General features: G+C 59.3%; 1 protein-coding gene across 2 annotated transcripts; it reads right to left on the bottom strand.

The window, feature by feature from the left end:
- Window positions 1–2,798: 2,798 nt before the first annotated feature.
- LOC128626155 (uncharacterized) lies at window positions 2,799–4,249 on the bottom strand. Of its 2 annotated transcripts, none has more exons than XR_008390079.1 (2): window positions 4,087–4,249; window positions 2,799–3,850 (listed from the first exon to the last, which is right to left on the bottom strand). XR_008390079.1 is itself a non-coding variant. In XM_053657158.1 (2 exons), the coding sequence occupies exons 1-2, from the start codon at window positions 4,102–4,104 to the stop codon at window positions 3,007–3,009; spliced, it is 729 nt and encodes a 242-aa protein (XP_053513133.1). In that variant the 5' UTR covers window positions 4,105–4,249; the 3' UTR covers window positions 2,799–3,006. The 2 variants fall into 2 exon arrangements, 1 of the variants encoding a protein (XP_053513133.1); XM_053657158.1 differs by having other exon boundaries at window positions 2,799–3,717.
- Window positions 4,250–15,419: the final 11,170 nt, after the last annotated feature.

Genomic DNA, 15,419 nt, shown 5'->3' with positions numbered 1-15,419 from the left:
TTTCATCCTCTGTGTGTCTGGTGGCTTGCTGGCCAAGCCAGTGGTGCTGGGTGTCGGTGACCGTGGGGGCTTCTGCTGAGCGCTGGGGCTCGGTGGGTTAGAGCGAGGGTAAGCTGGTGGCTCAGGTCACAGCTTGGGGTAAGGCACACCGGTGTCCGCATCTCTTTTCTGTCCCTCCCTGACTGCAAGTGACTGGGGACCCGAGGAGCTTCTATCTCCTCATCTGTGAAAGGGAAAAATGACAGAAGCCACCTTAAGTGTTGGCCCTGAGGACAGAAGGCCAGTGAGGCCATTTTAATTCCAGCTTCAGAGCTGAGTGGCACCAGCCATGCCCCACGCCAGCTGTGTGACCCTCCGTTGCCTGCCCTGTCCCAAGGAGGACAGAGACAGCACCCAGGCCCCAGGATGTGGGGATGAGAGAAGTCACTCCATAAAAGCATGGAGCCTCAGGAGCTCAAGATGCAGCTGGAAGCTCCCTGAACAAGTGAGGGTCGGTGAGGCCCCTCTCACAGCCCACTGAGACCCCCCAAACAGAGGCAGGTGTTGTCCAACCACTCAGCCACCGCCCCCCGGAAGCTCCGGGCTTGCTCCACTCAGCTTGGCGAGGCCCGGACAGTGGGCTTCACAGGTGGGGCCAGGCCCGTGGGGAGGGCCTTCCACGCCGCTGCCTCCATTCCAGCCAGAGCAGCTTCACCTGCAGACCTTGAGACCTCTGAGGAGTCCTCTAGGCGCCCTCCTGGGCCTCCTACCCGGTGTCCTTGCTGCACAAGGGGTAAAAAACTCACTCTAAGAAGCAGATAAAACTATAGTCCAGGGTTTGCAACCTGAGGTGGTAGACAATGCAGGAGGCCGGGGTTGTTTTTCTGGTGTACGGACTGTCCCCCACAGAGATGCAAGGGGACAAGGTCCCCCACTGGCCAGATTTTCCAATTTTTCAAAAGAAGCCAGAAAGGTTGTATTACAGTTAGCACAACATTTCAAAACTCCGGGCGTGGTCCAAACTGCACGTTTTAGGCAGCCCGGGCCCACAGCTTTCTCGCTGCAGTGCAGGCTTTCTCCCAGGAAAACATCCCTACCTCTACTGACCGTGCTCCAACCTCGGTGTTCGCGAGCCCCTGAAACTCTTCTGCGAACCTCCTTCCAGCTGGTCAGGAGCGTAGGCAGGGGCCTGGGGCCAGGTTGCCTGCTCTCTCCAAAGAACCGGACTGTAGCTTCCCAGGGACGCTCACGTCCTCTGCTGCTCCTGACATTGAAAAGAGGGTCCAGGGGCTGCTTCCGGGTTGCAGAATTTGTTCCAGGGCTAGAGGCTGGTTTTGAAGAACGCCTGAAAGTTGGGCTCCAGCTGGGCTAAACATAATTACTCTTAAACGCATTGTGTTTCAGAGTTGGTGGAGGCAGCTCCTGGGTTCAGAAAGATGCTTGTTGAGTATCCCAGTTTTCACAGACAATGCGTGACAGAGCTGGTGACGTGTGCCCGAGAGCTGTTCAATCCCAATGAGGGAACGGATAGTGCTTAGGGACCCCTTGTATGCCGGGGCCTGTTCTGGGCTCTTGGCACTCAACCCTCACTGCAGCCCTGTGAAGTAGACTTAGTCGTGTTACAGGAGAAGGAGACTGAGGCACAGAGAGGGAGGCAACCGGCCTAAGGTTTCGAGGGAGGCAGCGGCCCAGGCCGCGATTGAACTAGGGCCTGCCTGGGCTTCAGGGTCTCATTCCCCCGCCTCACCAAAACCCACCTGAGTTTTTGGGATCTCTTTGGTCGCCAATCTTTGTGCTCTGGGAGAGAATTTGACTTGGGGAAACGCTGGGAGTCTTACTTGGCGCCAAATCTGATGCATTTAGCAATGAAGGGGTTGGATCAGGGGTCCCCAATATCCAGGCCTCAGACCAGTACCTGTCCCGGCCTGTTAGGAACTGGGCCACACGGCAGGAGGTGAGCCTGAATGTCATGCGCTTGAGTCATCCGGCAACCACCTCTCCCACCCCGACTCCGTCTGTGGAAAAATTGTCTTCCGTGAAACCGGTGCCTGGTACCAAAAAGGTTGGGGGTCGTTGGGTTGGATAATACTGGGGTGACGTGTTCTCTTTTGATAGAAACTAGAGACAAATCTGCAGCAGAGGTGTTTGGCTGATGGAGTCTGTAGATTCACCTCGAAGGCTGCTGCTAAAGTATCTGAGGGGAAGTCACCCTCGCAGTCAGATGTGTTTGAAGGAGGCCGCACTCTTTTAGCTCCATAATTTTGTTACAAACAGCAGCTACCACAGACGCTGCCCCACCCGCCTCATCTCTCCTGTATAGTCACACGGGGAAGGTAAGTGATTCCCCAAAGGTGAACGGAGGCCTCCCCGGAGCCCTGATGCAAGTGGAGCCAAATGAGTGAGACCCCCTCCAGCCCTGGAGGTGCTGGGCCAGCCCCTGGTACCCACGCACTCCCATCCTTCACCCATTGTGGCTGCTTCTCTGCTTTCCTCCCTGCCTGGCCAGGTCCTTCTCTCCCACATGGCTGGGTTCTTTCCTCCCCAGACCAGATTGCCCCCTGCGTGTTTTTCCTCCCTGAGCACTGTTACCACAACTTGTCATGTGTTAGGCGTGTAGTGTCTCTCCTCCTCTTTTTGTCCAACCTGTCCACATCCGGCCCCTGGCACAGGGTAAATGCTTAGTAGGTATGTGTTGAATGAATAAGTGAGCACACAGACACACAAACCACATCCACCCCTTTATTCCTTCAGCCAACATTTCCTGGGGTTCTTTCTGTGCCTCACTCCGGTGACCCAGACGGTCCCCAGACTGGCGGGGAGACAGGCACAAACGCCACTGGTCTGAGCTGGCAGGTCTGCGAGGGTCGGGGAGGTGAAGATGTGCGAGACCCGCCTGAGGGGCCTTGGCAGTCTTTGGGAGGAGGAAGTGGGAAGGGGGGGCTTGCTTCTGGAGGGTTAGGAGAAGCCAAGGAGTGGGTGAGTGGGCCGTTCTTGGGGACCGAGGATGCTGGTCTGGCCTTAGAGTCCTCATGGCCAGCGTCGGAGGCCGTCCCAGGGTGGGGCTCTGTCCCCACCTTGTCTCGTCCCTTCTCCTGTCCTCCCACAAAAAGACTCGGTGGCCTTCAGGGTGGCCCAGGCCCTGGGGTGCAGGTGACTCAGACACGAGCCCTTGGGCGGGCCCAGGGTGCCCACACTCAGCCCTGGGAGCACTGGAATGTGCCTCAGAAGCTTAGCTGTGGGAGACAGGCTCCTGCGGCTGGGTCTGGGCAGGTGGCTCTGAGGGAACCCAGGACTGCGTAGGATGGAGGACATCCTGGGGACAGCGTAAGTGTGGTGGTGGAATGTTCCAGGATCGGCCTGTGAGGCAGTACAGGTGTACAAGAGCCAAGAAGCCAGTAGGTGGGAGTCAGGGATTTGCCCGGACCCCCCAGGCCCTGAGCCACACTGAGGGTTGCGCTTGGGGCCTGGGTTTGGGCTAAGTGAATAGGGTGTGTGCTGAGACAGATGCGGGCGGGCCAGGCAGGAGCTCCACTGTGGGGGTGGCCCCTCGGAGATGGCGGATGTGCTGTGGCTGTGGGGCAGGCCCCCCAGGGGTGGCCCACGGGGTGAGGCTGTGCGTATGTTGGCCGGGCTGGGCAGCGACGCACCTCCCTGGACGTGGAGTCGGGCCGTGAGGGGCTGTAGCGGTTGTCGGTGCCGAGGTGGCAGGAGATCACTGGATTCCTTTGGCTGCCTTTGCTGCCCGTGGGTGGGTGGAGAAGACAGCTGACACCCACCCAGGACTGGGAGTGTCTGCCGAGCACAGGGTGGGGTGCCACAGAGGTGGGGGAGGGAGCAGTGGCTTGCAGCTCTCGGCAACTTCCAGGGGTCCCTGAGGTCGGTGACAGACCCAGAGTAAATGAAGGTGGAAGTGCCCACTGTGCTGGCTGGAAGCACGGAGCCCAGGGCCTGGGGCAGGTGCTGGGCTTGTGACTCCGCATAGAGGGCCCCCCCACCCCGGCATCACCAGGCCCTGAGGGTTGAGACTGGTGAGAGTTGCCCTGTTGCCCCACCACCACTACGCCCCCCGGTCTCTGCCTCTGGTTTCCCTCCTCTTCTTTTTCTCACCTTGGAGCTGCACCCCATTCGCTTCTGTTTTCCTTTGCATGGTCTTCATCCCTTCCACCCAGCTGCTTCCTTTTCCTCTGAGCTTGGATCTCTTTCCAGTCTTGCACGTAGGGTGTGCGTGGGTCCACTCTCGCTTTCTGCCTCCACAGACAGCCGCCCAGAGATGCGGACCTGGTGGGGGGAGGGGGGCGAGGAAGAGAGAAGGCAAAATGGTGCTGGAGGGGAAGCAGGGGAGGAAGTGCCCCCACTCCGGGTTGGCCCCTGAGGTTCCTGCACAGCAGCCTCACCCTCAGGGGGCAAACGTGGACGTGTGGGGGGCTGGAGGGCCCGCTGGGAAAGGGGGGTCCAGAAATCCACCAGAAGGGAGTAGAGCAGGAGCCAGGCACTCGGGGCGATGCAGAGAACACTCCACGGTAGAGAAATTCCTGGAGGGAAGGAGCAGCTGAGCAGAGCAGACAAAGAGACATGGGGACGGCACAACGTCAGCGGGGAAAGCAGAGTCGGGGACTCAGAGGCCTTAGGAAGAAGCAGGGAGCCCCGTGGTGTGCTAGCGAGGTGAGGCGGTGAGCTGTTCAGAGATGACAGCCACCTGGCGTGGGGGGAGGGGCAACAAGAACGAGCAGGGCTGAGGAAGGTGGACCTGCGGGGCAGGAAGGCTGTGCCCGCGCCTGGTGTCTGGGGGCGCTGCGCTCACCAGGCCGCTGTGCTGGGAAGAATATAAGGAACTTGACCAAGGCCCCTCGCGTGTGTCCGTATGTGTGTGGAGGGCCACGGGGCAGGAGCGTGGGAGGAGGCGGGTGCCGCTCCACCTGCCCTTGGGATCCTGGTCCCTCTGCTCTGGCCCTCCCTGCTGTGGCCCTGTCAGTCTACCCTGTCCCCTGCCCAGCTCAGCTCACAGGGGCCCAGAGGACTGTGGGAAGGGCTTGGGCACCCCTGACTGCCGGCCTGTGGAGGCAGAAAGCCTGTGTGTGAGAGAGAGAGAGAGGCAGAGGCAGGGAGCGATCACTGTGCCCTGAGTCTCCCCTCAGTCCTTCTCTAGCGTTGCCGTCTCTCCTGCACTATCAGCTTCCTTCCGCCTCGAGCTGCATGTCCTTCAAGGCTCCTCTCACCCGCTGTCTCTCACTTTCCTGGTCTCCTCTCCCTGTCTCTCTGTCTCTCCACCGATCTCATCCCCTCTCGGTCTTTCTGCTCCTCTCTGGATCGACCCTGCTTTCTCCCTATCGGCTCCCTCCCCCCCCCCAGGCTCTCCCAGTTCTCCCCGTCTCGGCCCCCATTCTCTGTTCATCGGTGCCTTCCCTGCAGGGCTCCATCACTGGGCCGCACTCCCTTGCATTCCCGCCCTCCCTGTATCTCTCTGTCTCTCCCGTCTCCCATCTCCGCTTCTCCATGGGGCCCTCTCGCTCGCCCTCCCTCTGCTTTCCTCTCTGCCTTTGCCTCCTGCATCGGCTCCTCTGGTCTCCTTCATCTTCTCTACCTCACCCCTGTCTCTCCTCCGTGTCTCTGGTGTCCATCCCTGCCTCTGTGTGCGCCTCTCTTGCTCCCCCTCCCTTCCCCCCGTTTTTTCTGTTTCTAACACCCACACTCACATCCTACCTCAGGAGTAATTGCTTTTGTCTGGGTTGGACTGGACTTGTGGTGGGGGGAGGGTGGGGGGAGCGGGTGGCGCTGGGGGGGTTGGGAGGGACGGAGGTCGCTTAGTGGAGTTGAGGTGGCATCTGCCCAAGCAGGGGATGCTAAGGAGCAGAGGTCCACTGTCCGTGGGGGCGGGGGGCCCTCGGCTCATCCTGGTAGGGGTCTGGGCCTCTGGCAGGGGATGGGAGAGGCCGGCAGGCCCTCACGGGAGGGTCTGGAGGCGAGGTAGCACCACGACAGGCCAGCCAGCATCGCAGCAGCAGCCTGCCTGCACCACCTCCAACCGCCCCCCGCTCAGAGACCCCCCCAGCACCAGCACGTCCACCGAGTCACCATGAGACACACGGAAACACTCCCACAGCCTCCGATCCACTCGGCCATCGGCACCCAGGGACACGCGGCGTCACGTAGACACACGGAAAGTACCCGGGGTCTCTGGCACTCGCACGGAGAAAGGGCCTCTGATGGTGCGGAGATGACCGCACCTGCGGCCACCCACCAGCACAAGCACAGAGTCCACTCGTATGGACACACGGGACTCTCGCCGCAGTCCCCAGACACTCACAGAAACGCCCGTGCTCAGACACACTTGGGCAGGCCGGGGCGTGAACACACCAACACACAGATTCCCTGGCACACGGGACACGCAGCTGCCACATCACCTGGGGGCAGGGCAGGGTTCACCGAGTGGCTCCCGGGATGCTTCTGTGCTTCCCTGAGGGACATGCAGATCTTCATACGCATCCAGGCGTTTGGGGGATCTACTCATGGAAGCACACACAGAGCCGCCCAGCCCCCTGGGACACACCCACTGGCCGGCGGTCACGGAGACCTGGCACGTTAGCTGAGACACGCGGGCACATGGCCTCGGAGACCCACAGCAGCCCCCCGGGGAACACCGAGGACACTGGCACCCTGCACTCACGGCACGGCACGGTTCTTTCCTTGGAACCCCCTGGCCTCAGCCTTACTCCCCACATTCACGAGCAGGCCAGGCTCTGGGGTGAGGCCAAGGTGGCTCTGCCCACCGACCCCAAGCGTGGGGCAGCCAGGCTGCCTGGGGACTGCCCCGCTGTGCCCTGCGCTCACGAATTCTAGTTTGCTCCAGGGGCCCCGCCAGGCCTTGCCCTGCCCGTGGGCTCGGGACAATGTCTCCGTAGTGCCCTGGATGCTCCTGCCCACCGCCCCGGAGGCCCACCCCTCTCATGCCTTCAAAGGGCCCCATCTCCCTGAGCTGCCCCCAACTGGGGGGCTCCCTGCTTTCACGGGGGACTGTCCCTCCGTGTCTCCCACCCCCCCTTCCCTGCCAGTGTGACTCCCACCCATCTATTCCCTGCCCACTCCCATACTCACCCCGTTCCTGGCTGTCCAAGCTCTCAGCTTCCCTAAGCTATCCCGCTGTAGGGGCAGGTGATGGGGGGCCCTGGCCCCACAGAGGCCAGGGGAAGGGGTGCCTGGGGGTGGGGGGGCCTGGGTGCGGCTCCGGGAAAGGGAAGCGAGGCAAGTGGAGAGAGACACAGAGGCAGGCAGGCAGGCAGCCAGCCGGCTTTATATCCCTGCCGTATTGATCCACCATGTCACAGCCTCGGTCGATAGCCAGCCGAGAAGGAGAGGGAGTGAGGGGAGGGGAGGTTTGGGGGAGGGCGGCGGGACCCCTATAGTCCTGGGCCCATCTGGGGCCTCCTGGGCAGGCTGTGGGGGCCTGCACCGGCAGGCCTACACCCCCAAAAGAGGCCCATTGCTGTTCCTCCCCCTCTTCCTCTCGGCTGAGGCCCGCTCCCCGAGAGCCGCTTTTGTAAAATAATTTAAACACAGATTGGTCCGTTTCTTCTTGTTTCTGGTGGTTCTTCACCTCTTGCGGGGCATGGGTGGGGGGCTCACACCTGTGAACTGTCTCGGGTCCTCCCTGTCCCCCGCCCCCGGGGCCGGGCAGCTGTGAGGCCTTGAGGAGGTTCTGCCGTGTGGGGCCGGCCTAGAACCCTGGGCAGCTGAGAGAACCTGCCAGACTGCCGCTCCCCTGGCCAGGGCCAGCCAGGTGCTCAGGAGGGGTTTGCCCACATCCGTGCCCCGCCCTCTCCTTTCCAGCCAGCAGTCCCGCCTCGGAGCTGTGCCAGGCCGTGCTAGACAGGCCACATGTAAAGTTTCTTCCTCCTGGTCCCCTGACCTCCATGGTCTGAGGCAGAAAACTCAGCTTCTGTTCTTCTCAGCCTCCTCTTCCCTCTCTGGGGAACCTTCTGCCACCAGGGCCCCCATCTCAGCCGCCCCTGACCTCAGCCGGGAAAGGAGGGACGTCTCTGACTCCCTAGGTGCAAAGTGGGGGGAGGGAGAAGCGTCTGGACCCCGCAGAGTGCCCTGGGGCCGTGCTTCCATCTTAGACCCCAGCCCTGGCTCTGTCTTCCTCCTCTGGGCCTCAGTTTCCCTCCTACCCCATCTGACTGACCGTGGCCAAGCTCAGAGGTTCTGCGCCGTTCTGGGATCTGCCAGGATTGGTGCGGATGGGGGCAGGGCTATTGGAGGGTGAGGCCAGGGCCAGAGGGGTGCCTGCTGCCCCTCCCTCAGTGGGACTGCCTGGGTCCCAGGTGTTCCCCCCACCCCCAACTCCCCGGGGCTCGGGTTCTTTGTCTGTCCAGATCCTCCTCCCCTCCCAGCCCAGCCTCCCAGAGGTTGAGGAATCACCTTAGCCTTGACCCGAGGGGGAGGGCAGAGGACGGGCAGGCAGGCCCCGCCCCCACCTCCTGCCCTTGGCCATCCCTGCAGCCCCTCTCCTCCCGGCTTCCCGGAGTACCAGGCTGCCCCCCCACCCCCTTCGTAGGGGCTGCCGTTCCCTTTGTTCGGAAGGGGGAGGGGAGAGAGCCGAGCGGAGGGAACGTGCCTTGACCCCCGACCTCTCCCCTTCCCTCCTCCCATCTGGGTCCCCAGGGGCTCAGAGCCCCCTTGACGGACAGTTCTGACCATCAACCAAATGGCTCTGGGAGTGAGCAGGGGGTTAGGTAGGGGGGAGGGGAGGGAGGTCTGGCCAGAGCCCTGCGCCCAACCGAGGGGGGGGGCGGCGTTTCATGGGTGTTTCTTGAGCAGCAGGGGGAGATAGGTACCCACTGGGGCAGGTCCTGGGGGAAGCCTGGCCGCATTGGGGGATGTGTAGGCAAAACGGGGCTCAGCTCCGAGCCAGCAGCTCTGGAAGCCCTGTGGGTAGGGGCCTGGCCTGAGCAGACGCCGCCGCCCCCCACCCGGCCTGCGGCATTGGGAGTGCAGTGAGTTTTAAAAAAAAAATTAAAAGAAAAAAATAACAGGAGCAGGAGAAGCTGGGGGAAAAATATATAAGAAAAAATATAATAAGAACTAAGCGGTGGCTGCAGGAGAGAGAAAGGGCAGGAGGCGGGGAGGGGGGCGCAGGGGGGAGGGCGGCTGGGCCCTGGTCGCTGCGGAGGCCCGGCCGCCGGCCTCTGCGCTGAGCCCTCCGCGTCCCCCCTGCCGGCCCCCTCCAGCCCCGATCGATCCAGTTTCTTGGCAATAAAGCATTTTTATTGTCAGCTGCCCTGAATGCCAAATGTGAGCCTGGTCCTGCTCCCCCCTCAAACCGCTTCCTCGCCACCCCTCCCCCAGTCCTCCCCTCCCCCCTCCCCGCCACCCCCACCGCAGAATCAGCATCGTCCATCACCGAGACCCCTCCTCTTCTTCCTCATCCATGTCCGCCGCAGTCCCTTACATCCTCAATAATCCACCTACCCCCTCCCTCCCCAGCTGGGCCGCTGGGTACCCTCCCTTGCCCCAAACCTGTAGGGAGCAGAAAGGTGGGCTCTGGAGGAGTGGTCTGGGGGAGCACAGGGAGGGACAGCAGGGTGCTGGGTGGGTAGGCAGGGAGATGATGGCCACAGGTTGAGGGAGGCGTGGGCAGAAGTCAGGAGAGCACAAGCCGTCCACAGTGGCAGCTGGCTGGGGACGAGAACAGGTGGGGGGAGGCAGGCCGGCCCAGGCCGTTCTGGCCCCTGCCCTGTGACCAGCTGAAGTCCTCCAGGGCCTGCCCTACCCCTTCCACACTGAACTTGGGTCCCTGTCCCAGGGAGACGGCTGGGGGCCCTGGGGGAAGAAGAGGCTGGGGTGGGGCATCTCTCCCACTCATCTACCCATTGCAGCCTGGTCCGAAACAGCCCCAGCCTCCAGGGCAGGGGCACCCACACTACCCACAGGGCACCCTCACAGCTGTCCTGAGGGCCAGAGCAGAGGCTGTCCGCAGAGGCCGTCCCGCAGTTCACAGAGACCGTGGTGGCCGCACCTGGTTTGCTCTTTCTCTCCCCTCTCTCTTTGTCTCTCTTTCCCATTTTCTCATCTCTTTTTCTTTTTGCATCTTTCTGTCTGTCTGTCTTTTGACTCTCCTTAATGGATGGCACCCCCTTCAGATATCCACGAACCTACATCCTTTTCTGCTCTCTCTGAGCATCCCTGACTGTTCTTTCCCGGCACCCCTCTTTCTCTGTCCAGCTACCTGCTTCCCCTGAGGCCTCTCCCACCCTGCCCGCCCCCCCCCCCAAACCCTGGTCTCATTCCGTGGCTCTCTTGGTTTAGCCTCCTCCCGTAGCTGTGAAAATAAACAGGGACGCAGGTCCTGGGTGCGTCAGCAGAAAGTACAGACAAAAGGTCTAGAGCCCCTCGCCTTTCTTCTCTTGGGGACATCGGTGTCCGGAGGAGTTAGAACTCCCCTGCTCCTGCAGAGATAGAGCTGGTGAGCTGGAGGCTGGGGCCCGCCTATCAGTCACGGGTGGGCTGTGTGGCTTTGCTGAAGTCACTCGCCTGCCCTGAACCTTAGGTTTCCCCTGAAAAATGAGCTGCTCAGGTGGCCTTTCGGGCCTTTCCTGTGGCAAACCTGGGCCTTGCAGGGCCCAGAACTCTCTCAGGCTCCAGGGGAGGGAGTGAGGGGCAGAATCCTCCTGCTGGGGAAGCTGGTCACCCCTCTATCACCTGCCTTTGCATCAATGACAGCTCAAGGCTGCAGGTCTGCCTTCTCACCTTCTCCTGGCGGCTTGGGACAGCGGGGCTGGGGAAGCCCAGGATGCCAAGCCTTTCTGTCTTGGGCTGGGCAGGAGAGCCCCCTGACCAGGGGCACACGTCACGGAGTAGGGAGGTCCCACCTCCACTGTCAGTTCTGGAGGGCAGGGGCTGTGTTGCTTGTCCCTAGCTCAGTGTCCAACACATGCATGGGCTTCCCGAGATGTCTGTGGAGGGAGCTCACTGGTTATGCCAGAGGAGTGAGCCAGAGGGAGGGCTGGAGATGGAGCAGGGCTGAGGGCAGGGCTGGGGGCCGGGGGAGGAGCAGAGGGGTCAGACATTTCTAGGTTGGATCAATGGGAATTTGGGGGGCACTTGGGAGGAGAGGGGTTCAGGGAAGACCCCAGGTCTCCTTTCTAGGCAACCACCCTCCTTCACCTAGGATGCAGCAACAGTGACCCGCCAACGGTGCCCCACTGGAGCAGCACTCACATTCCCTCCCGCCAGGTTGCACCACTGCCTGGTTTGGGAAGGGGAGGAGCTCCGTGAGCTCCCTCTGGCACGTGGGAAGAAGCACTTGTGCTAAAAAGGTGGTGTATATACATTCACACCTACCCGCGCCGTCTCATGTGCTTGCTCGTACCTAAAACAGTTCTCACCTTTCACTGCTACTTTCAGATAGTCGTTTGGCAATTAATAAAGGGCCTTCCTAACAGGAGAGAGAAAAATCCTCTTAGGCCGAGAGGGGGTGGGCAGGACCTGAGCAAAAGGGCCCCTGGGATGGGGACGAGGTCGGAGGGTGGTTGAGGTGAATGGGATTCTGGCTGAGGCCCAGGAGGCCTGGGAGGAGGTGAGGGGTCTGAGGGCAGAGTGTGGAGAGAGGGGGCGGGAGATTAGCTGCCCGCTGCCCGACTGGACAGCCGGACACAGACCTGGGAGACCCTCTCCAGATGCCTCTCCTCTGAGAGGAGGTCCTCTCTGATTGACCCTCTCTCCCCTGGCCTCTTGCCAACCCCCAAACCTGCCCCTTTGCTCATGCCGTTCCCTCGCTGGAAAAGTAACAGTCGCCACAGCGACCCACGGATGTGTACTGCCGGCTAAGCACTCTACCAGCGGCTCTGGCTGAATCCCCCGACCACCCTAGGAGGCAGGCATGGTCATCGACCCCTTTGTGGATGAGGACCCTGAGGCTCCGGGAAGGGAAGGGGCTTGTCCGAGGTCATCATCCAGTGAGTGGCAGAGCCATGACTGCCATTCAGGCCCAAGTGACTCTGGTTGGCTGTCTTCATCAGTCCAACCCATCTGTGTTTGTCAAGAGCTCCGTGCTAGGGGTCAAGTTTTGCTTGGAGGTGCATGGGAAATGAGACCACCGGGGTGAGAGGGTTCAATCCCAGCTTGGCAATGGACTTGCTGTGATTCTGTGGACAGGGTTTTTTTTTTCTCTCTGAGCCTCAGTTTCCTTCTCTGGGTCTTAGCCACCACCTCGCAGGAGTCAGTGGACGAGACAAGGTAACATACCCTGCATATAAGGTCACGTGGCAAATGGCCATGGCTTCCTCTCTTGTTGTTCTTCCTCTGAATCTGCCCGGCCTCTTACGTTCCTGCTCTTACGAGCTTTTCCACTGGAAGAGCATTTTCCCAAACCATTGTCAACATTCACGGTCTGCTTGGATCCTCACCACTACGTGTTAGCAAGGAATCCCTACTCTGACTTTGCGGAAGTGGAGACTGAAGCTCAGAAGACCCACGTCCTTTGCCTTAGGTGCCAATCTCCATAAAGGGCTCATTTAACCGACACATCCCGTGTGTCTGCCGAGCCCCTGCTGTGTGCCAGGCCCTGTACTGGGCACTGGCGCAGACAAAGCAGGGAGCAAAACTGGCGCAGCCCAGTTTCATGGAGTCGAAAACCTAGAAGGGAAGCTGATCTTTAAGTGTAAATATCAATTAAATGCAAAGTCAGGAATTGTGATAAATTTCCCTAATGTAGAGACAAAACGGAGAGAGGGCAAGACATTTAAACTGAACTTTGAAAGATGAGCAGGACTTAACCAGGTAAAGGATGTTCTAGGCAGAGGGAAAGGCACATGCAAAGGGCCTGGGGTTGGAAAGAGCTTGGTTTGAAGGCTCTTTCTGTAGTAGGCCAGGGAAGCCTCTGGGAGGCAGAGACCTGGGTCGTGTCTGTTTGGTGTCCTCCCCACAAGCTCAAGGTTCCCGGTGTTTTCGGTCCTGAGAAGAAGCTCACTGACTGACAGAGGCCCTGCGCGTGGGGGAGAATGAGAGGCCTTCCCTTAGGAGATTCCTGGAGGATGTGAGCTCCAAGCAAGGCGGTGCAGGGGGCAAGTGGGTCCCCTCTCTATGGCCCTTGCTGTGTGAGTATGGAGACCGTCCCAGGGTCCCAGGGACACTGTTCAATGTGCGTGGCAGCGCTGCTGTGACTCAAGACAGAGTGAAAGCTCTTACTGAATGGCTCATATTGGCAGGGGGCCATAACTGGGACAGGGATGGGAGACATGTGGATGTCTCAGAAGCCGAGTCTAGCTCCGGCTATTGTGGCTCAGCAGACTGAGTGCCAGCCTGTAAAGCAAAGGTCACCAGTTCGATTCCCAGTCAGGGCACAAGCCTGGGTTGCGGGCCAGGTCCCCAGTGGGGGACACATGAGAGGCGACCACACATGGATGTTTCTCTCCTTCTCTTCCTCCCTTCCCCTCTCTCTGAAAATAATTAAATGAAATCTTTTAAAAAATAAAAAAGGCGGCAAGCCCAAGTCCAGTATTTCCTGCTGAGCCAAAGGGACAAGGTGGCAAGGACCTGGGGGAGAGTGCAGCGCATGACAGCGTGGACTTTGGAGTCCAGCTGCCCGGGTGCTAATCCTGGTTCCATCTTCGTGACCCTGGGTTGCATCTGTGTGACCCCAGGCAAGTGATTCAATCTTGCTGAGCGTCAGTTTCTTCACCTGTAAAACGGGCGTGCTGACTCTGGTTCTCTTACGGAGCGTTGAGACGATCCACTGAGAAAAGGCATGGAAAGTGTTTTTAAGCAGTGAGTTCAGGGTTCTTCCTTTAATTGTCTAAAGCAGAACTTTTGATTCTTTGTCCCTGGGCTCTCCTGGGAGCTTGTCCCCATCTCAGTGAGTGGTTGTCACACAAAAAACCTGCCCTTTTCCCTTGGTCCTTCACTGTCCGGAGCTCAGAGTCTGCTTCCATGGTGGCAGGAACTGTGTCTCATACAATCTGGGCCACCCTGATGCCATCAAGTTAAACTCTTCTCAGTAAGTGTTTGTGGAGCATCTCCTGCAGGTGGGGCCCTCTGCGGTTGCTGCTCAGAGACCACACAGTTCAAAAAGGGGCACAGAGAGGCCAAGTGACTTGCCTGAAGTCACACAGCAACGATTGGCAGGCTTGACAGAGGCTGTGAGAGACCCAGCCCACCACTCATTTCTGAGCCTCCCACTATGCTAAGAATGAAGGAACGCCAAATGGAATTACAGACTTGTGCTCTTAGCCACAGCAACAATAAACTGTGTCATTAACTAAAATTTATTAGGTCACTTCAAGATATTTTAAAACAAAATGTGTAGTGTGCTACACACAGGTAGTGTGGTCTGGCAGTGGCACCAGCTGCAGTCAAAGTGCACATCTCATTTAATGAAGCTCTTCATGAATGTGGTACCTGGGCCAGGTGACACCCTGCCACGACTCCAGCCCTACAGGTGGGACCTAACAACCTATTAGGTGGTTCCAAAATTGATACCTCTTCCACCATCCTCAGTTGCTTTTGCAGAAATGTAGAAGGCCCAGGACCTGGTGAACTTTTTTTTTTTAAGATTTTAAGTTTATTTATTTATTTTTAGAGAAAGAAGAAGAGAGCAAGAGAGGGAGAGAAACATCAATGTGTGGTTGCCTCTCCTGCGCCCCCTACTGGGGGCCTACCTGGCTGGCAACCCAGGCATGTTCTCTGACTAGGAATTGAACCAACAGCCCTTTGGTTCTCAGTCCAGTGCTCAGTCCACTCAGCCACACCAGCCAGGGCCAAATTATTTTTATTTTATTTTATTTTTAGAGAGGAGAAGGGAGGGAGAAACAGAGAGACAGAGAAACATCAGTGTGTGGTTGCCTCTCTAGTGTTTCTTACTGGAGACCTAGCTTGCAACCCAGGCATGAGCCCTGACTGGGAATTGAACTGGCAACCCTTGGGTTTGCAGGCTGGTACTCAATCCATTGAGCCACACCAGCCATGGTGACATGGTGGGCTTCTGAGGGGAGAACCATACATCAGAGTAACTCAGGCAGCATGCCTGGTGGGAAGGAGAGCCTGGAATTGACCTGCCTGCTCTGACGCACCTCAGGGTGCTCTTCTGAAAGGGTGGGGCGGGTAACAGTAGCACCTGCTTTACTGGATCATCGGGAAGATGCCAAGAGCCAATGCAAGGAAAGCACAGAGCAGGTGTGGGAGTAGCTCTCACCATTTCCCATGACAGTGGATGGTCAAGGGGCAAGGGGCTTAGAGGTCTGAGAACTCCTCAAGGGCATGGCCAAGGCCGATGCACCCTGTGTCCTTGGATCTTGGCACAAGGTCTGGCACAGTGGGCCTCTGGGAAGGTGTAGAACTGAATCCTGTTGAAGAGGCTTTAGCCAGGCTGAGCAGCAGGCTGAGAGCCCCAGGGAGCATAGAAAAGCTGAGCAGAGGGCCTGGCCTTTGATTTCTTCCCCACCCGCATC

This window comes from Artibeus jamaicensis, unplaced genomic scaffold (assembly GCF_021234435.1).
Source record: "Artibeus jamaicensis isolate MK-2021 breed Jamaican fruit bat unplaced genomic scaffold, CSHL_Jam_final scaffold_36, whole genome shotgun sequence".
NCBI lineage: Eukaryota > Metazoa > Chordata > Mammalia > Chiroptera > Phyllostomidae > Artibeus > Artibeus jamaicensis.
Note: the sequence above shows the minus strand (reverse complement) of the source record. Positions and strands in the feature narration are given on the sequence as shown.